This window comes from Alternaria hordeiaustralica, assembly GCF_023758085.1.
Source record: "Alternaria hordeiaustralica strain BMP 2776 chromosome Unknown scaffold_3, whole genome shotgun sequence".
NCBI classification, from domain to species: domain Eukaryota; kingdom Fungi; phylum Ascomycota; class Dothideomycetes; order Pleosporales; family Pleosporaceae; genus Alternaria; species Alternaria hordeiaustralica.
The window spans coordinates 1,589,413-1,608,029 of record NW_026056775.1 but is presented as its reverse complement, the minus strand read 5'-3'; the positions used below and the strand labels follow the sequence as shown (position 1 = coordinate 1,608,029).

At 54.0% G+C, this 18,617-nt stretch overlaps 10 protein-coding genes across 10 annotated transcripts; 6 read left to right on the top strand and 4 right to left on the bottom strand.

The window, feature by feature from the left end:
* Nucleotides 1-292: 292 nt before the first annotated feature.
* Nucleotides 293-1,937, top strand: J4E84_002684 (uncharacterized protein; the record flags this gene model as incomplete). Its single annotated transcript, XM_049385305.1, has 4 exons — nucleotides 293-413; nucleotides 536-672; nucleotides 765-1,219; nucleotides 1,271-1,937. 4 exons carry the CDS (start codon nucleotides 293-295, stop codon nucleotides 1,935-1,937), a joined length of 1,380 nt encoding a protein of 459 aa, XP_049247328.1.
* Nucleotides 1,938-2,170: 233 nt separating this feature from the next.
* J4E84_002683 (uncharacterized protein) lies at nucleotides 2,171-2,567 on the bottom strand (the record flags this gene model as incomplete). The annotated part of the gene is made up of 3 exons (XM_049385304.1): nucleotides 2,171-2,227; nucleotides 2,290-2,352; nucleotides 2,430-2,567. 3 exons carry the CDS (start codon nucleotides 2,565-2,567, stop codon nucleotides 2,171-2,173), a joined length of 258 nt encoding a protein of 85 aa, XP_049247327.1.
* Nucleotides 2,568-3,649: 1,082 nt separating this feature from the next.
* Nucleotides 3,650-4,707, bottom strand: J4E84_002682 (uncharacterized protein; the record flags this gene model as incomplete). Its single annotated transcript, XM_049385303.1, has 2 exons — nucleotides 3,650-4,028; nucleotides 4,079-4,707. The coding sequence occupies 2 exons, from the start codon at nucleotides 4,705-4,707 to the stop codon at nucleotides 3,650-3,652; spliced, it is 1,008 nt and encodes a 335-aa protein (XP_049247326.1).
* Nucleotides 4,708-6,485: 1,778 nt separating this feature from the next.
* J4E84_002681 (uncharacterized protein) lies at nucleotides 6,486-8,429 on the top strand (the record flags this gene model as incomplete). Its single annotated transcript, XM_049385302.1, has 1 exon — nucleotides 6,486-8,429. The coding sequence occupies one exon, from the start codon at nucleotides 6,486-6,488 to the stop codon at nucleotides 8,427-8,429; it is 1,944 nt and encodes a 647-aa protein (XP_049247325.1).
* A 743-nt stretch (nucleotides 8,430-9,172) lies between these two features.
* Nucleotides 9,173-10,053, top strand: J4E84_002680 (uncharacterized protein; the record flags this gene model as incomplete). The annotated part of the gene is made up of 3 exons (XM_049385301.1): nucleotides 9,173-9,194; nucleotides 9,371-9,926; nucleotides 10,047-10,053. The coding sequence occupies 3 exons, from the start codon at nucleotides 9,173-9,175 to the stop codon at nucleotides 10,051-10,053; spliced, it is 585 nt and encodes a 194-aa protein (XP_049247324.1).
* A 315-nt stretch (nucleotides 10,054-10,368) lies between these two features.
* Nucleotides 10,369-10,961, top strand: J4E84_002679 (uncharacterized protein; the record flags this gene model as incomplete). Its single annotated transcript, XM_049385300.1, has 2 exons — nucleotides 10,369-10,546; nucleotides 10,618-10,961. 2 exons carry the CDS (start codon nucleotides 10,369-10,371, stop codon nucleotides 10,959-10,961), a joined length of 522 nt encoding a protein of 173 aa, XP_049247323.1.
* A 426-nt stretch (nucleotides 10,962-11,387) lies between these two features.
* J4E84_002678 (uncharacterized protein) lies at nucleotides 11,388-13,276 on the bottom strand (the record flags this gene model as incomplete). The annotated part of the gene is made up of 4 exons (XM_049385299.1): nucleotides 11,388-11,819; nucleotides 11,877-12,420; nucleotides 12,467-13,045; nucleotides 13,236-13,276. The coding sequence occupies 4 exons, from the start codon at nucleotides 13,274-13,276 to the stop codon at nucleotides 11,388-11,390; spliced, it is 1,596 nt and encodes a 531-aa protein (XP_049247322.1).
* A 1,572-nt stretch (nucleotides 13,277-14,848) lies between these two features.
* On the bottom strand, nucleotides 14,849-15,230 carry J4E84_002677 (uncharacterized protein; the record flags this gene model as incomplete). Its single annotated transcript, XM_049385298.1, has 3 exons — nucleotides 14,849-14,921; nucleotides 14,975-15,157; nucleotides 15,208-15,230. 3 exons carry the CDS (start codon nucleotides 15,228-15,230, stop codon nucleotides 14,849-14,851), a joined length of 279 nt encoding a protein of 92 aa, XP_049247321.1.
* A 214-nt stretch (nucleotides 15,231-15,444) lies between these two features.
* On the top strand, nucleotides 15,445-16,674 carry J4E84_002676 (uncharacterized protein; the record flags this gene model as incomplete). Its single annotated transcript, XM_049385297.1, has 1 exon — nucleotides 15,445-16,674. One exon carries the CDS (start codon nucleotides 15,445-15,447, stop codon nucleotides 16,672-16,674), a length of 1,230 nt encoding a protein of 409 aa, XP_049247320.1.
* Nucleotides 16,675-17,408: 734 nt separating this feature from the next.
* J4E84_002675 (uncharacterized protein) lies at nucleotides 17,409-18,611 on the top strand (the record flags this gene model as incomplete). Its single annotated transcript, XM_049385296.1, has 1 exon — nucleotides 17,409-18,611. One exon carries the CDS (start codon nucleotides 17,409-17,411, stop codon nucleotides 18,609-18,611), a length of 1,203 nt encoding a protein of 400 aa, XP_049247319.1.
* Nucleotides 18,612-18,617: the final 6 nt, after the last annotated feature.

The window sequence follows — 18,617 nt, the reverse complement described above, 5'->3', positions numbered from 1 at the left end:
GCGAAAGTTATGCAGACGACGCGACTTGCACAGGACTCAACAGTCATGATGTTCTTCCTCGTATGTGCCTACCCCACATCCCCGCCGCTTCTATCCGCTAGCGGCTCTGATTGGTCAATCGCTCCCCGCTGACGCTTTGTTACATGCGCCCTGCGGTCCCAGATTCATTCGCCAAGCGATATCAGGGAAACAGTCACAACAACATTGAGTCACATCTTATATGTCTATATAACTAGACGTGTCTCGCTGGACTTTCGATGATACAAACAACATCGTCCGAACGATTTGAGTTATGACGTCAAGCTTGGACAACGCCGCCCTGGAGGTCAAGACGAAGGATGGAGTCAAGTTCGGAAAAGAGCTGAGGGAGAAAGAGTTCTGCTTTAAGAAAGGATTTCTGAACTTGAACCATGGTATGTTCATGGCTCTTTCAACCTTCCACACATCAGCAGTATCGCCCTATATTTTTATGGGCATATTTGCTCAGATATCTCTGGCAAGATATGTTCTCTAGGCGTAGACTAATCGGAATCAGGCTCCTTTGGAACCATCCCTCGCTCAGTTCGCGACACTATGCGTGCTTTCCAAGATGAATGCGAAGGTCGTCCAGACCCCTTCATCAGATACAGATACCCTGTGATCCTCGATGAAGCTCGGGAAGACATGGCGAAGGTACGTTACTCATCTTGATACCAGTACAGGAGACCTATGACACATATAGCTACCTAAGAGGCCTCCAATTTCTCTCATTAACAATGCTATAGCTGCTCAACACACCTTCATCAACCCTGGTCTTCGTACCCAATGCCAGCACCGGAGTGAACACCGTTCTTCGCAACATTGTCTTCCAACCCGGCGAGCATATCCTCATCTTCAGTACCATCTATGGAGCTTGCGAGAAGACAGTATCATACGTCACTGAGACTACCCCCGCGGAGAGTGTCAAGATCGCATACACCTTTCCCGTAGAAGACGACTGGCTACTAACCGAGTTCGAGAAGAAGGTCAAGGAGGTAGAGAGCAAAGGTGGGAAAGTGCGAATCGCAGTCTTCGATACCGTGGTTAGTGCGCCTGGTGTCAGGATGCCGTTCGAGCGCTTGACACAGAAGTGTAAAGAGCTTGGCGTCATGAGCTGCATCGATGGGGCCCATGGGGTTGGCCACTTGAACATCGATCTGGGTGCATTGGACCCAGATTTCTTCGTGAGCAACTGCCACAAGTCAGTTCTATCTCTTGTCATTCTACATCCAATTATACTAATCCAGCATAGATGGCTCCACGTCCCCCGCGGCTGCGCAATCTTCCACGTCGCCCACCGAAACCAAGACATCATTCGCAGTACGCTTCCCACATCCCACGGCTTCACACCCAAGGGCGAAAAGGTCGATTCACCTATGCCAAAATCGGCGTTCGTCAGCCCGGATAAATCGCCCTTCGTTAGCAACTTCGAGTTTGTGGGTACCATCGACAACAGCCCCTACTTGTGCGTACCCGCAGCCTTGAAGTGGCGCGAATCTCTCGGAGGCGAGACCGTCATCATGGACTATTGCCAAACGCTCGCCCGTGAAGCCGGTAAACACGTCGCCAGCGTTCTTGGCACTGAAGTCATGGAGAATAGCACTGGTACGTTGGGACAGTGTTGTTTGTCCAATGTTCGCCTGCCGATATCGCCGTCTCTGGCCCAAGATGTCGCGACTAAGAATGGCATCGACAAGGAAGAAGTCGGCAACCTGATCAGGGACTTCATGGAGAGACTCAGTTGTGAGGAGTATGGTACCTTCATTATGATGAAATGGTACGCGGGTGTTTGGTGGACGAGGTTGAGCGGGCAGGTGTACTTGGAGATGGCGGACTTCGAGTGGGCTGCTAAGACCATCAAGGAGATATGTGAGAGGGTGGAGAAGGGAGAGTGGACTTTGCCGAAGGAAAAGGTTTGAGTTGTAATCCAGATCTTCGCGATTACAAAGAGACGCAAGTTTAGATGAAAAGCCACATCAGCAGTGAAAGTGGTTCATTCGTATCCAATGTACACTCAATAGCCATGACCGCCACGCACAACCCCAAGGCGACTCCCAGGATTCTTCTTGTGTATACTACACTTCATTCTACGTATCGCAAACGATGTTGACACGGATCGAAAATCCCGCGGTCTCGTATAACAGTCCGTCACCTAGGCGTATCGGGATTTCTCACGGCATTTGTCGAAATCGCCACCGCAGTCCTTGCACTATTCCCCTATTGTCAGCCGAATTCAGGACACCAACCCTACAGAGTTACATGAATACATACCTCGTGGCCCTGGTAGCGGTAGACGTGGCACACATGCTCAACGCAGGTCTGTTTGCAACCGGCCTGTCCCTCAGTATGGCCGTTCTACCACCTCGTCAGTCTGGATTGCACAAAAATTGCCACCATAACCTTTCGCTTACCTGGAGACAGAAGTTGTAGCGTTCCAAACAGAAGTCGCAGTTTGCGTCGCGGGTCACGAGCGTGGTGCCCTCGTCGGCGGCGGGCGCGGCGGACACAATGGTGGCGGCGAGCGCGAGGATGATAGCGAAGATCTTCATGTTGCTTGAGAACTTGTTGTTACTCGTTAGAATCTCGATGGGTCTGAAAAGAGTGTGGGTCGAGGGCCGAGTTGTTGATGTTGACGATGAGGGAGCGACGGTAAAATGGCTGAGTGAGCGTGAGGTGTGAGAAGAATACTGTCGCGCAACGGGCTAAAGAGTGTAAAGTATGTGCTAATAGCGATTGTTCGACTTGATCGGTGGGTGTCAGCAATTGAAGGGTTGAGTGGTTACTCGTTGGTCCGGTGAAGGCACTTTACGCTGGGCCCGAGTGGCGGCGCGTGGCAACGATACAAACGGTACTGTTTTGACCTCGACGGGTTCCGCTTCAAGTCAGAATCTCTCTTGAAGATAGAATCAATGGCTGAGTGAGAGGTAGAGACGTATGTGATCGTCATCCGCATGTAAACCAGCACGGCGCAGCAATTGAAGTTGGGTTTTTGTCAATGAAATCACTGCAGCGAATTAGTCTGAATCTAGTCTCACCATGATCTTACAGCGAGAGCATGCTCGCCTCCGCCGAGTCTCGTATTGTAGGGCGCTTGCAGTATCGTCGAAAGCCACTGCTGATCCGAGCCACTTACCTCTCAAAACGAACTGGGACCTACCCAAACCGGACTACACCTCGATTAGGCTGGGTTACAAGGCCGCGAGAAAGAAGGAAGAGGCGATCAAGCCAGCGTCGACTAGAGGCGGTCTCTGCTGATCTAGACGGGAGCGCGTGCGTACCGTGTACGACCTAACTAACGGTTACGACCGTGGACTCGATGATAATTGGAGTGAAAGACATGACAGGATACGGGTAACGCGGAAGCCAAGAGATGTTCGACAATACTGAGTTTTCCTTTGTTTTACTTGCTTGAATGTACTTTTCTATCGCGTTGCTGAGAACATGTAGGGACTCATCGCCGGGATGCTGCTGAGAAGATGGTGGGAGGAGCTAGCTCCATCGCCACCAGAATTATGTACAAGGTGTAAAAGGGAAGGGGTATAGCAGCGAACGTAATCTTCATAGTAGCCTAAACTTCCGATACTAGCTCTTAGAAATAGCGAAGCAATGAACAGAGACACCAAGTCGGGTATTAGATGGTGCGGACGCCACGTGCCAACTCGGCGCGTACACGCCTCCTGTATTGGTCACGGTATTGGATGCGACCGTATGTTCCGAATCCAACGGCAAGGAAGAAGAAGAGCGCCCATACGGATGTGACAACCAGGCCGATTGGGAAGAAAGCCAAGGCAGTTCCGGGGATGATGAACGGTGCGGCCGAGGAGACGGCAGCGGATGCGGATGCTGCGGCTTGGGGATCTGCGTTGGTGGGAGCGTTGCCTGCCTTGGAGAAGATACCATTGACGAATGATGCCTCCTGGGAAGAGAGAGTGGTTTCGACATCCTGGCCGGTTGCAGGGTTTCGCGCAGCGAGGTCGATTTGCGGGATGAGAAGGGGCTGGAGGGATTCTCTGCAAATATGTTAGAGACAGAAATATGAATTACGAAGAGGGATACGTACTGGGTCATGGCTGAGCCCATCAGGTTCTCATTAATCCTTCCGACATACATGAGGACCTTGAGTTCCGTCATGCTGTTGATGTCCTGCCTCTCAACCAGCATACCCTCACTGACTGGCCAGCTGAGGTCTCGCTTGGTAAAGTTGCCTTGCATGTTCTGCACAGTCGCACCGAGGTACGAAAGTGTCATGCTGACATCGGCCGCGGTAACGCCAACCCATGGGTTGATGGGAGCTGATACATTATACATTCGGAGCTCCGCCTGGAAGACACCCGTCTTGTTGTCAAGGAAAGGTAGGTTGTAGCACACGGCGATTCCACTCGGGTTCGACGCTTGGCCGTTGAGATTGCTGAGCGTGCTCATACATGCTTCCTTTGTCTGTTGCTCCCACTTCGCTTGATCGACACCCGACGCATCACCAGTCGCGGGTGTCAGCGATGCTAGCGGTGCTGTATCGGCAGAGTTGGCATCTTGTCTTTGCGTAAGGGTTGCCATGAGCTCTGCGTCCCTCCGAAGTACCTCCTCCACGTCCTGGCCTGGCTCGAGAAGCGCGTTCACTTGGGGGCCCTTGAAGGCAATTGCGTGTCCAGCAGCAAGCAGAGTGCCTACGAAAGCGCTCTTGAAAAACATGGTCGAGGTAGTATTAGTCGACGCCGGAAAATTAAAGTCGGTAGTGCGAAGGTGGCCGGGCTGCCCAGCAGCTTACGAGAAAGAAAGTGGCGAGCGAAGAAAGAACGACGAAGCAAAGGCTAATCACTGCTGAAAAGAAACGGGCATTAGAAGTGTCATTAGCAAAAGCGAATTAGAAAAGTCGAACACGCGAGCATGAAGAAACGCGGTATGCGAATCACGGCAATGGGTGGATCGGACGAGAACGGCTCGCAATGGTGTGACTCAGGTCGGGCACCAGACTCGAAAAGCAGCACCAAGACTGGCTTGAGGCTCCATAACAGAGTTGAGACGGACTCTGCTTGAGGCTGTGACGGGTGGCACACGACATTTCTATGCGTTGATCCCGAGGCGACTAAGAAGAAGCTTAATTTAGCATAGTAGAGCCGCATTTGGTGGGAGCCAACCAAGCTGTGGCCTGGAGATCGAACCGTTCGGGAGTGGGGGCGCACTGGGCATGACGATGCTGGGCCCCTTGAGACAATTGGTGTTGAGGTCTGGAGTCGGGGAACGATGCTAAAACTAGGGGCGCTTCAGGTGTGCGCTAACAGGGCACGTGACGTCGTCCTCCGAGCCAATAGCATCGTCGTGTGCCGCTTCTCCCGGCTTCTCGGTTTCACCCTGGAGCCGTGCAGAAGCCGATGTCCTGAGTTTCCCATCGCACCAGCCTCCGCTGCGCCATCGGTGCATCGCAAAATCTCCTGCTGTGTGGCTTCCGGCGCGTGCTTCCTCATAAACGGGCGATGTTGACACGGGTAGCGGCCGCTGTCATCTTGGACCTGCGACACTCGCGCTGATACAGGCGGGTCGCCGGGGCGCAACACACCTGGACAACTGTACAACATCGACCGCATCTTCAATACCGCCCAACGGACCCAGCCGCCTCGCTGCTGTCGAAGCACGTCACTCCCGAAGCCACACGGACATTAGTTGTTCCCGGTGTGCGTGCCGAGAAGAGACGGTGAGCTGTGAAACCTCGTGTCCCAACCTCCACACGGCCAACACCCGAATGCGCATATCCGCGGTATCTCCCTTTATGCCAATAGTTATTCACTGTGTACCAGAGCACAGAGGTCCTGCGTCCTGCGTCCGTTGCTCGTCGTGTGGTCTTAGTCTTGCAGCAACTTAGCGGCCTCGTCGCGCAACGCACGCATAGTCAGGCACACTGCCGACCACACTTACTGGGTACGGGACGGATCGCGCGCTCCATATCAGACTGCTCGATGATCTGGCACCATACGGGAAAGTATGGGCTGCGAACATATGCACACGATACGCCTTTGACGATGAAGGCGACTCTGAGGTGGCCACGTTCGCCTGCATACAACTAATCCACATGGGTGCGCTTGTGCCCAGCGTGCATTCGCCCAACACATACACCCACTGCCTATGCCCATATATTGTCATCCTCCACTAATGTGTTGCAAAATGCGGGCACTAACTGCCAGCACATCAAAAGCCTCTAGACCTCTACTTGGAGCAGCCTTATTTGGGCTTGTCACAGTGTAAGCGGTCGACTCTGCCCGAAGGGTCCCGCTGTACTTCATCTGCAGACCAGGGCACCTGGACCCAAGTCGTCCTTCAAGGCTCTCACGTTTCTCGCTCTGTTACGCTCATTCTCTTTGTTTGTTTTTTGTACATCGTCACAAGCCCATACGAGTCAAGTCCACAGTCGCTGCAAACATCTAACATTCCCCGAGGACGCTCTTCGTTGGTCACGCGCCGACCACCTACACGCAATGCAGCACGCCTCGAACTCGCCGTGGCGGACGCCTGCGATGCAATATCCCAAACCCCAATACAGTCTCCAGCACACCATATCCATGGTCAACCTCCGAGACGATGATCAATCGTGGTACAACAACCGCGAGACCGCATCTCCAACAGTCTCGTCCGCCTCGTCCGCCACCAGCCGAAGTACAACGCCCACAACAACGAACAACAACCCGTGGTCGAACGTAATGGTCAGCCCAGCTTCGACATATTCCAACAAGTCGTCCGACTCATCGTCGCCCAAAGGCAGCCCAAAACATACCCCGCAATACACCAGCCGATCGACAACGCCCCAGCCCATCGCCCCCCAGCCAATAAGGGTCATTAATCCGGTAGCAGGATTTGCGCCCATGTCACCGCCTCCCTCAGCTTCTGGTGAGTCGTTCAGGAATGGCGATTACCCGGGTTCACCCATGAACCCGTACCGACAACCTGCTGCTCCCCTTGTTCCATTGGTAAACGGATACATCAATACATCAATCTTGTCTTCACAAGGCCAGTCTCTTTCCGGGTGGTTCTACGAGCTCGTGCGAAAGCAGGGATGGGATGCTGGCCTAGTCAAGAAGATATGGCAGTGGACGTTGTCGAACCCCAGGCTCGCAATCCTCTTGTTCGTTTGCGACGATGTCGCATCATGGCGCCAAGCTTCCTTCTTCGACCTTCGAGATGAGAGCCTGCCATTCCCAGAGGACCGTCTTCAAGGAATCGTAGGAAATGCGCGGAAGGTTGTCGACGAACAATGGCGTGCCACATCCAAAGAACTACCGTTGACGGGAGCACATGTTGACTACACCGCACGTGAAACAGTGCCATTACAGCACATCAGTCTCATTCGATCGTCGCGCAATTCTGAGAAGAGCGTCGACTGGGTCAAGATGCAAGGTAGCAGCGAGGATCGTGTGCTTGTGCGAAAGCGCTTTGTCACTGCTCGCTCCGCTCAAAAAGCTGCGCTGTTAGACCAGATCAACAAGTTCAAGCAATATGAGCATAAGAACATTGCGAAGTTGCTTTGCTCGTATGCCCAGCCCAGTCATGTTGGCATCATCACGGAGAAAGCACAGTACACTCTGGACGACTTCCTTGCGCTGCCTGGAACGGACCCAAACCGCTCGAAGTTGCTGGTGGACTGGATGGGCGACTTGTCCTCTGCTCTTGAATATCTCCATTCGCAGTCCATCTGTCATCGAAGCATCCGACCTCGCAAGATTTTGATTGATGGTGCTCGCATTCTACTTGCACCATTTGACATTGGGCAGAGCATCGACACATTCAGCCCGACAATGGCCAACTCCCAACGCCTGGACCAGCTACACACATACTTCCAAGATCAGTCCTACGTCTACGCTGCACCTGAGGCTATTGTCTCACGCGGCAAGAGAATGGCAGACGTTTTCTCGTTGGGCTGTGTTTTCTTGTCGATGATGACAGTCGCACAAGGCCAGTCGCTATCAGTATTTGCACAGTACCGGGCTGCCAACACCCAGGACGCCTCATACCATGCACATCTCGACCGGGTGGCAAGTTGGCGAAACCGGCTCCACGCTGCCACCACCTCGAACCTCCGAAACGGACTCATCGGGTCTGGAAGGAAGCTGAGGCAGCTGAAGGCGGAAGCCGACTGGCTGACTATCATTGAGAAGATGCTCCTACCCGGACCGAAAGAGAGGATTAAGATGCGCTTTGTGCTGGCCAGCCTAAACAGCGGCAAAGCTACAGGCGGAAGACGACGTAGCTTGGACGGCGGCGGTTACAGTGGACAGGCGGCCGCATCGCTCGGCGTCAACGGCGCAACAACCGCGACGTTGGTTGACATCTCGGAGCATCACGTGCCACGCAAGCCCGAGCTAAGCGTCTTCGATGGCTATTTCCAGACGCAGACCCGCAGGTTAGAACCAGCGGGTGGTTGGTAATCGGAAACTTCGGACAGCGTGTCAAACATGGACTCACGCTGAGGTGATACTTGGCGAAACATGTTAGACATCGACTTTTGATGGTTGTCGGGCAATTGGCATGCCGAAGCCAATGTTGAGTGTGAAACTTGACAGCTCGGGATGAGACGGAGCCTTACAACGCCTCAGACACGACTTCGACGAGAATACGCCGAGGATGTGTGTATGGTCGCCACAGGCAGGGAGGCCTTTCTTACTTTCTTCATATCTTGTCCGTACTGGATTTGGGTCGGACCTTTGATACCCCTTCTTGCGACCCTCTTTGGATGATTATCTTGGTTCTTTCTTTCTTTTCGTTTGCTTCCCGTTTCGTAGCATCTTTATTAGCGACGCGGCATCCAGCGAGCATCTAGAGCAATGATCATGAGCTACTTTACACTAAGAAGGGGGCATTTACACCACCGTGACTATGGGCTTGGACTTAGCGATGCGCCCTAGGAAGGAAAAGCCCACCCGAGCCCATACCAGGCGCCAATTGTGGAGGAAAGAGCAGGTGTGTAGGCACAACACCCGTAACTTTTGGACAGGTGAGGAGACACAAAGGCCTTGACAAAGCCGTAGCTTCGACCTCGATTATGATCATAGACCTATACGCGGGAATGTCGTCAAGTGGGATTGAGGATGGGGTCAGACCGTGGTTCCTTCCCCAGGACGCAGACGCGACATCCGCATAGGATCTGACATCATCGACGCGTCGGTAAACAATGGTCACCCACCAAGGCCGCAGTAAGCACTCAAGTACATCAGAAGCTTCAAATACCTCTTATCTTCACATCCACTCCCATCGCAACCAAAAGACGTCTCCGCTTCCACCATCCAACACGACCCCATATTTGCTTCCAGTCTCGTCTCGCTTTGCCCATCGATTCGATGCCGGCCATCCACGATCTCAAGCCATCCAGATCTCGTGCTGGCCCCGCCAGTACAGAACTTCCTTCTCTCCGACTCGTGGAGCGCCGAGATGACCTATCTAGCGGAGAACGGCATTCCCGCCATCGGCGACAAGGATTTTGACGACCTTAAGTATAACGACCTGATCTCGTCGAAGCCATTGTACTGGCTGGCACGCAGCCACGAAGACGATGAGTGGACCATTGGAGCGGAAGATAAGCTTCGAGGTGCGTCGATCAGCAATATCGCGAAGGAGTTCGTGAAGACCAGTGGGTTTCCACACCTCGCTTTCCACGTCGACAGCTCTGGACGCAAACCCAAAGATGTGTTCGACGGTGCACACGACCCGGTGAATGACGCCGCAATGACACTCCTCAACGCGATCGGGTGCGCGATCGAACATGCAGCATATGAGGGCATACTGGACCGCGACGGAAAGCCGATGTCGTGGGATTCGACTCCACCAGTGACGCCTACCTCGCCATGGCACATCGCCGCTGTCGATACGGAGGGCGCCAACGTCCCGCGCAAGACCGTCCTGTCCGAATGGGGTACCGTCCATCTGCGGTCTGTGGATGTCGAACGGCTGCCCTATAGGCTTTGGCATACTAAGTTCAGGTGTTCGTTCTCTCAATATCCTAGACTCCAATTGGTATAGGATTTGAAACCATGCTAACTTCTCCATAGGCACTAAGTTCATCGACAAAAGGTGGCCCAACGTCCACAATCCCCACTGCCCTCGGCTCAGCGCCCGATTCCTGTGGTTCGACAAGCAGACCGTGATCAAAAAGCTCGACACAAAGGAGATGGGAGGGGCGATTCTCGGCGATCTCTCTGCCACGGGCTACACGCGTCGTCATTTTCATCTCTGGCCGGCGAACGAACGGGTGGCAGAGACCGCTGCAGCTCTTTGCGCTGGAGCAAACAGTGTTTAAGAGCGCACTGACCCGCATTCACCTTCTATGGACCTTTTTTGTTGTGGCCTTATGACGGTTCCAATGGGCAGCCTATGTCCTGGAAATCGGTACCCCCCGTACTGTTAAGCTCTCCCTGGCACATCGCCGCCGTCGATGCCGAGGGCGCGGCAGTACCAGGACACCTCGTTCTCTCAGAATGGGGCACGGTGCACCTCCGCTCAGTCGACGTCGAAAACTTGCCTTATGACCACTGGCACAAAAAGATCCGGTGTAAGTCCTCGCCTGACACCCAAGGCTTCAACCTCTTGTCAGTGTAATAGAGAGTACTAACTTCTCTCTAGGTTCCATGATCGTCGACCAGCAATACATCCACACCAGCCACCCGTACTGCCCTCGACCGCATTCAATGTATCTATGGTGCCTGGACCAGACTGTGCGCGTTGAGCTTGAGGCAAAGGCCCTCGGGAAAGCGATCATGAACGACTTGTCCGTGGAAGGTTACACCCGGACACACTACTCCAAATGGCCGGCCAACATTCGTGCTGCAGAATCCGCACCAGCGCCAGTCGTCGAAGAGGCCGCCCCGCCTTCGGCGCCGGTCTCAACGGTACTTGAGCGGGCCTTGATCGTTAACCGGTGGACAAACACTTGCGATCTTATACCTAGGCATATTATAGACAGTTAGGTTAGCTCTTATAGAGAGTTGTGCATAGTAGATCTATCTTTCTGCATAACTGTCTATAACAATTAGTTAGACTAGAGCCTTGAGTGCAATAATCATATCCGACATCCTTTGAACGGTTTGGGACCCAACACCGGTCATAGTGCCATGATAGCAGTTACTACCGCCAAAATTCAAGAATAATATTTGAGATGTTGATCACACGATGCCAGCGGGGACATTTGGCTAGGACTACACGTATCATCAGGAACTCCACTTGCGTGTGTAGTAATAACGGTCTATACAGATCTATCCTACAGACGCGAAGCTACCCACTCCGTCCGCACCAGCCAAGCTAGCTATGCAAATCAAGAAGCAGTCACCCTCACTCGTCGCAGCAACTATCCAAGATGTCTCTTCGCGAAAGCGCAGCACACTGAAAGACACAGTCTATCCAGCATGTTCCACAATCTCACTAACAAGCTTACCATCCTTGACATAGCTCCTGATCTGCTCCGGCAACGGGTTCTCAGCGTAGTCATCTTCGGTCGGCAGGTTGATGTTGATACTACTGCACTTGCTTGTGAAGACCTCGGTTGCTAGCGAGTCCTTGGATAGGTATACTGTGGCGCCGTCGACCTGGTCGAGGAGGATGGTGGGGAGGGTGCCGAGGACTTGGAGCGCAAAGTTGGGGCACTTGATGACGTCTACGGAGCTGACTAGCGAGTCGATGATGAGGGATGTGCGGGAGGAATTGTCGAGCGAGAGTGCGTTGGCTTTGCCGTTGATGCGGATGGTGGTGTTTTTGCAGCGCGAGATGAGGATGGAGTGGTTGATTTCGGCGTCGATTTCGAGCGTCTCGCCTGGGGAGTCGAAGTTGTCCTGATTAGAGTTAGTGAAAAGTCCTACTGCATAGCCATAGTGCTTAGCAGTACTTACTATTATCCACTTGTTTCCGTCCAGCTCCTTCTTCGGTGGCTTCTTTGTCCGCATGCTCTCCGGCTTCTTCGCCTTGGGCGGCGCAGGACTCTTACTCCTGAGACTGTCGTTGCTGTCGCTTCGTGTAGGGACCGATGCGCTTGCCCGCAATGATGGGTTCTTATGCGTCATCTGGCTTGGGTCGACCTTCTTAAGCCCCTTTGTAACATCTGAGCCCTTGTTGAGATCGCCAAAGACAGCGTTCATGTCGGGCGCGGCCTTCTTGGCCACTGGTGCGGCACCTGGTGGCGGCGGTGGGCCCGGTGGTGGTGGAGGACCAGGCGGTGCTGGGACACCTCCGGCTGGAGGAGCGGGTGGTGGAGGAGGAATGTTGGACGCGCCAGAGAGAGGTGCCGAGGAGATTTCCTTTGCGGCATCTTTGGCGTCGATGCCGTTGCTGTTCCAGGCTACACCTGTAGCGTGGTGCTTCTTTGCGTATTCGGCGAGAGCCTTGAACAGCTTGTAGTAGGCCTGCACCCACTTGACGTGGGCTTCACCGTCGGGCCTGAATCTGTTAGCTCGGCCTCGATTCGAATGCCAGCATGCCTTACTTGTCCCGGTACTCCTTAAGCACTTTGTTGCCGTACATCTGAGCTCCTCCAAACAGCTCGTTGATGTGCTCATGGGGCTTCATGCCTCCGCCCTGGCCAATTGTGACCCAACCAAGCGATCCGACACCATCGGCGACCATGGAGACGGAGTCCTTGAGCGCAGGGTCGCGGTTGCTCTGTCGGAACTCGTCCGTCTTCTCCATGCTCGCCTGGAGGTCCTTGAGCAGCTCCATGAGAGTGCGGTCGTCGGGCTTCTTGGCCTTGTTCGCGATGAAGAGGAACTGGCGCTGGGCAGCGAATGCGCCCTCGACTGCTTTGGACTGGCCCTCAATGACGCTTCCCAGCTTGCTGCTCAGGTCCAGCCAGTTCTTCAGGTCCGAGCTGACCAGCTCATCGAATGCCTCAATCGCCGGTGGTGCGCTTTCCGCGACGAGTTTGGGGGTGCTGGCACTTGTGTTGGCCGCGGTGACGCCTGGAGTAGCCTCGGTGGACGCTCCATTGAGGCTGGCAGCTCCATCGCCGCTGCTGGGTAGGGAGGTGCTCGCGATGTCTTCGAGACGCGAGGTGGCAGCTTCGAGCCTGCGGACCATGTTCGTCAGTACATTGTCTGCTGCGAGCTGTATTTGCCCCTGTCGACCGAGGATGTGTGCTTGTTCGGGCCTGGGAGCCATCGTGGGGTCGTTTCATAGAGGACGCGGGATGCGCAGAGTGTGGTAGGACGATGGGTTCGGGTGCTGGTAGGTGATAGTCTCGGACGGAAGGTACTTACCGCTTGATCAGCGTCGTCAGGTTATTCATGTTGTTCGCCATGTGGAGAAGGCACGTCGCAGCGTTTGCAAGGTAGGACAGGTATCTTGAATGCTCGGGGAAGGGGCAGCCGCGGCACGCTGCAGCTCGTGCGACGCGGTTCGATTGGTTCGGAGTAGAGAGAGGCCGTGATTCAGCAACTCAAGCTCTCGATGATAGGAATATGAGGACTGTCGGAGATATTTAATTGGAAAAGCACAATTGCAGGCAGAACCTCACTGGGTCAGCTCTCCCCGGCGCATGGCCACGGCTGCCCACGTTACGCTAGCCGTCTGCAGCCAAGCCTGGTCCGTTCGAGACATGCACGTCAGCGGCAGACTATCAACCTTGCGATCTACGCAAGGCGACATGGAAACATCCAACATGGCCGACGCAGCACACGACAACTATGGCAAGATTGACTTCTGCACGCTGGGAATGTTCATCATCGGTATGCGTCAGACATTCTCAACATGGGCAAGCCACTGAACTTGTCAAGATGAGATCGAGTTTCCCCCACCAAAGCCGCCAGTCAAAGACATCGTTGGCGGAGCAGGATCATATTCCGCATTAGGCGCACGCATCTTCTCCCCACCGCCACAATCAGAGTCTGTGGGTTGGATTGTAGACTGCGGGTCTGACTTCCCACCTGAACTGCGCGACTCTATTGCACAATGGAAGACAGGTGCACTGATACGTGAGACGCCCAACCGGCTGACTACGCGAGGTTGGAATGGATATACTGGTGAAAATGAGCATCGAGGTGAGTGTCTGTGTCTACTTTGTGAGTGATCACATGTCTAACCACTCTGACGAAGCCTTTCGATACTTGACACCGAAGTTACGCGTGGATCATGAAGATCTGAGGGATACAGACCTGTTGTGGTCCAGGTCGTTTCACCTGATCTGTTCTCCGCTACGTTGCATCGACTTGGTTGAGAACATCATCGCATTACGCAACCAACATCCTAATTCGGCCAATACACCTCGCCCGGTTTTCATCTGGGAGCCTGTTCCTGATCTTTGTACGCCTGAAGAGTCCGATAATTGCCTGAAGGCGCTAAAGCATGTCGACATTGTCAGTCCAAACCACGGGGAACTTGGCGGCTTCTTTGGCAAGAACACCGACGGGAAGGATCATGTGGAATTCCGAACAATCGAAGAGCTATGCGGTCAGTGGCTAGACAGTGGTGTGGGTAATGGCAATGGTGGGGTCGTCGTGCGTTGTGGGAAAGACGGTTGCCTGGTTATGCGCAAAGGGTTAGGCAAAGGGTTGCGCAAATGGATGCCTGCGTACCACCAGTCAGCAGAGAAAGTGGAAGACCCTACAGGAGGAGGCAACAGCTTTCTCGGCGGACTGGCGGTCGGCCTGGTTCGGGTACCCGGGTATCTCGAGGAGGCTGCGATCTGGGGATCCATTTCAGCGAGCTTCGCCATTGAGCAAGTTGGTATGCCCGTTCTCTCACAGTCAGCAGACGGAGAGACGTGGAACGGGGTTCGTGTCGAAGATAGGCTTTCAGATTTCAGGCAGCGCCTGGCTAGTTATGTACAGCCATAGTCGCGGTCGCTGTTTCCTCCTCCCCACTCATAACCAATCTAACCCTCAAGAGTCTTCTCGATGATGCTCTGGTCTTGTTTCCGCTCGTGTTCCCGGATCTGTTTGGTCCAGCTGTCTGTTGTTAGCTTCCAAGTCTGATCTGAGGATATCCATGTGTGTCGTACTATCGGCTGGGGAAGAATCGGTGGCGTTCGGGCATCTTGTCGCGGTACTCGCGGTTTGCGCTGAGCATCCAGGCCATGCCGACGATGCTGCCGAGGGCGAGGCCTACGACGGCCGTGTTGGCTTTCCAGTTGGCGGGTTGGGCGTACCAACCACCGGCCGGCGACCAGACGTGCTTGGGGTATCTAGTCGACGTCAACTCTGCACTGGCAAGCGATTGGCGGGCAGCTCATACGGGATCTTTCCTCCTCCGCCCATTGTAAAGGTGGTTGTGCGGGTTCGTGGGGTTGCTGTTGCGGAGCTGCCCTGAGGTCGCTGTCGCATGGGAGGGCTAGCACGGGCCCTGAAGCTTGGCGGAAATTCTTTGGCAGTCGCGATCATGACCTGTGTGAACACACGACCGGCCAATTGCTGCTGCCGCCGACTCCGCCTCTCCTGATTCTGCTGCCGTCTTCTCCTACATTTTGTCTTAATGAAGCGGATACCCATATCACGATGCGCCTCGCAATTGCTGGGTGCACCCTCGCCACGCCGGCCCTCGTGCCCATACACAGCGGCAAAGAACGTGCGGAGAAGCATTATACCTCATAGCCACCGGATACAGACTCGGTTCCAGAGCACAGTAGCAATTCCGGACGACGGTGAATTGGAACTCGAGATTGCCGCAAACTCTGCCACACCGTCAGCGTCGACACCCAGACCAAGAAGGCGTCTCCCGCTCGAGAGCCTCCCATCTCCACATCCCAGTGCCGCCGAACGTTCGACAAAATTATACGCCCTCCGCAGTCGATTATCTCTCCCACCTCGCTTCCCCCTCCCGGTTCTCGCACGAACCCTCATCCACCCCTCCGCCGACCCAAACCCCGCCTTCAATAATGCCTCGCTATCAATACTTGGACGCCAGCTGCTGGGCTACTACACTTCCGAGTGGCTTCTATGCAACTACCCACGCCTGCCAATGGACGTCGTTTTCGCCGCAACAGAGGCATACATCGGACCAAGAGCGTTGACCACAATCGCAAGCGAATGGGGTATTGAGGCGGCGGCGGAGCCGGGTGGTGAAGTCGACCCTGGCTTATTACAATTCAAGAGGATACAGTCGGGCGATGCTCTCCCAGCAGAGTTGAGGCGGCAAGCACCCTGGAAGTGGAACATCACCACCACACACAAAATCATGAAGACTGACGAATTTGGCTCCGACAACGCAGCACCCAGTCCGCACGCGCTACAGAGCACGCCGGTACCATTGGAAGAGGCAGCTCAGTCTTTCGTTCGAGCCCTCATCGGCGCATTGCACGTACACTTGGGCTCCCCGCTCGTCAAGCGCTTCTTCCGCGACCACTTCCTCAGCCGACATCTCGACATCAGCACAATTTTCGATTTCCGAATGCCGACACGCGATCTTTCACGGTTATGCGCACGAGAAGGCTTCGAGCCACCGGTTGCCCGATTGATCTCAGAAACCGGTCGTCTGAGCAGACATCCTGTCTTCGTGGTTGGCGTATACAGCGGAAAGGACAAACTAGGAGAGGGATCAGGCAGTTCATTAGATGAGGCCAAGACAAGAGCAGCGGCAGCAGCATTGAAGGCATGGTACCTATACAAGCCGGTCGAGGTCACCGTCCCAAGCAGCATGGAGGGCGAATTGGATACGAGCAAGTGGCGGCCGAACCACGTCGACCACGGAGAGGTCATTGTGTAAGATACGCGGCCTCAACCCCACTTTTGGAGTTGTAGGGATATACTTTTGGCATGCATGGCATGGATGGACGGCATACTCTTCGCTTGTACAGATTCATGATAGCGCAGGGGGACAGGAAAAAGAACTGTGTCGGAAGAAGGCCGGAGAGGAGGGGAAGACTTACCCCACGTTTTGCTACGTCGAGGGTTCAGGACCGCGCGCCCTGCGAGCACTGCGCATGTATCATATGTGACATGAGGATATCATGATGATCCGCAATGTGTACAATACAAACGAAACGCTGCATCACAATACCCATTGCTTGTTTTTTCGGTTATGATTCAGATCTGGAATGTGATGATTTGTAACTTTCGCCCAGGAATACTCCGGCTCAAACTATGCCTTTCGTAGGGAGGAGCGCGGATCACAAGAGATCAAACTGGCGACCGTGACGTATTCAACTTACCCTACCTTGGCGACATTCAGCTCGTAATAGCTGCAATTGCATCGTCACAGGACCTGCACGAAGAGAACAACAGAGCCCACAATCCAGCTTCCCTAAAACATCTCTCGCATTCCAGAGTAGTTTCAGTTCTTGTAGATAGCGACTATCTAGGCACTGCAAGGGTTGCTGGCTCGGTGGCGGCGCGCATCCTTGCAACTCCTCTCGCGCGGCACAAATAAGGCCCAACACTTCCACGTCGGTTGCGGAGAAGTAGGAACCCTCCTCTGACAACACAAAATTGCCATCAAATATGCCACCAAAGCGCACCGCAACTGCTCGTCACGAGAGGTCCACTGAGGCTTCTGTACGAGCGCACAAGAGGATCAGAATTGAACCCGAAGACCCGCCGCCTGATCCCGTACCCGACGGCTTGAGAGAAGCCAGAGCAGAGATTACCAGGTATATTGAAGCAATGGAACGAGTGCCACTCCGCCGTCGACTTGATGTGCATTGGAAGATTGGTGGTGTTCCTCGCGGCGACCCCGAAAACATCATTCGCGAACTAAATGTCGATCATATCAAAGAAGTAATGGAGCGCGACGCACAAGTCAGCGCAGCGTTCGCGTCGCTCAAAAAGACATTGGAAGAAGGCAAGCCCGCCCCGGGCATCTACAACCCTTACGTCAAGCACGGCAAGTGGAGTCTTTTCTCAAGCGAAGTCTTTACGGAATTCCTGCTTTGGAATATCGACAACATGGAGTTTAAACAGTTTTGCGTAAATCAATGGATCGAGTTTCATGATCCTGACGCAGAAGTGGATTTCATGGACTGCCACTGTGGCCGCCCGGAAACTTATGGCACTATCGTTGGACCCAGACAGATCAAAGGAGATTTCAAACCGTTTGACTGGCCACAGGAGGCTTCACTCGAGCCCATTGTCGTAAAAACATCGAGTCGATGTCGAGAAATCAAGATGTGGTTCGCAGGAAATGGGTACATGAGGATGCAATGCGACATGGGTTCCGTAGAGGAGCTCGCAAATGGGCAAGCGAAAAGGGTGACTTGGAATGCGATACAAAACACGAAGGAACACAAGGAGCGTGAACAGAAAGCGTTCATGGCTCGTAGGAGGAGGGAAGATGAAGAATTTCGGGTCAGACAAGCGGAAGCAATTAGGAGACGGGAGAGAGAAGAAGAGCAAGCGCGGGAACAAAAGAAGGAAGATCATAGGCTTTGGGTAAAGAAGAATCAGAGGCGACTGAAGTTGAGGCGGAAATACGAAGATGGCGATATTAACAGTTCAGAGCTGGAGCTGAGCACCGAGGAAGAAGATGGCGAGGGCGCCACTGACGCGGAGGAAAGTCGCTCTTCTGCGTCGCCTGAGCCGTGGGATTCGTCAACAGGCGAGGAGGATTGGACTGAGTCGGAGTCGGAAGAGGAGGAGTCAGAAGAAGAAGAGGAAGAGGAGGAAGAAGATTCAGATGAAGAAGAGCCCGAATCGTCAAGATTTTAGCGGAAC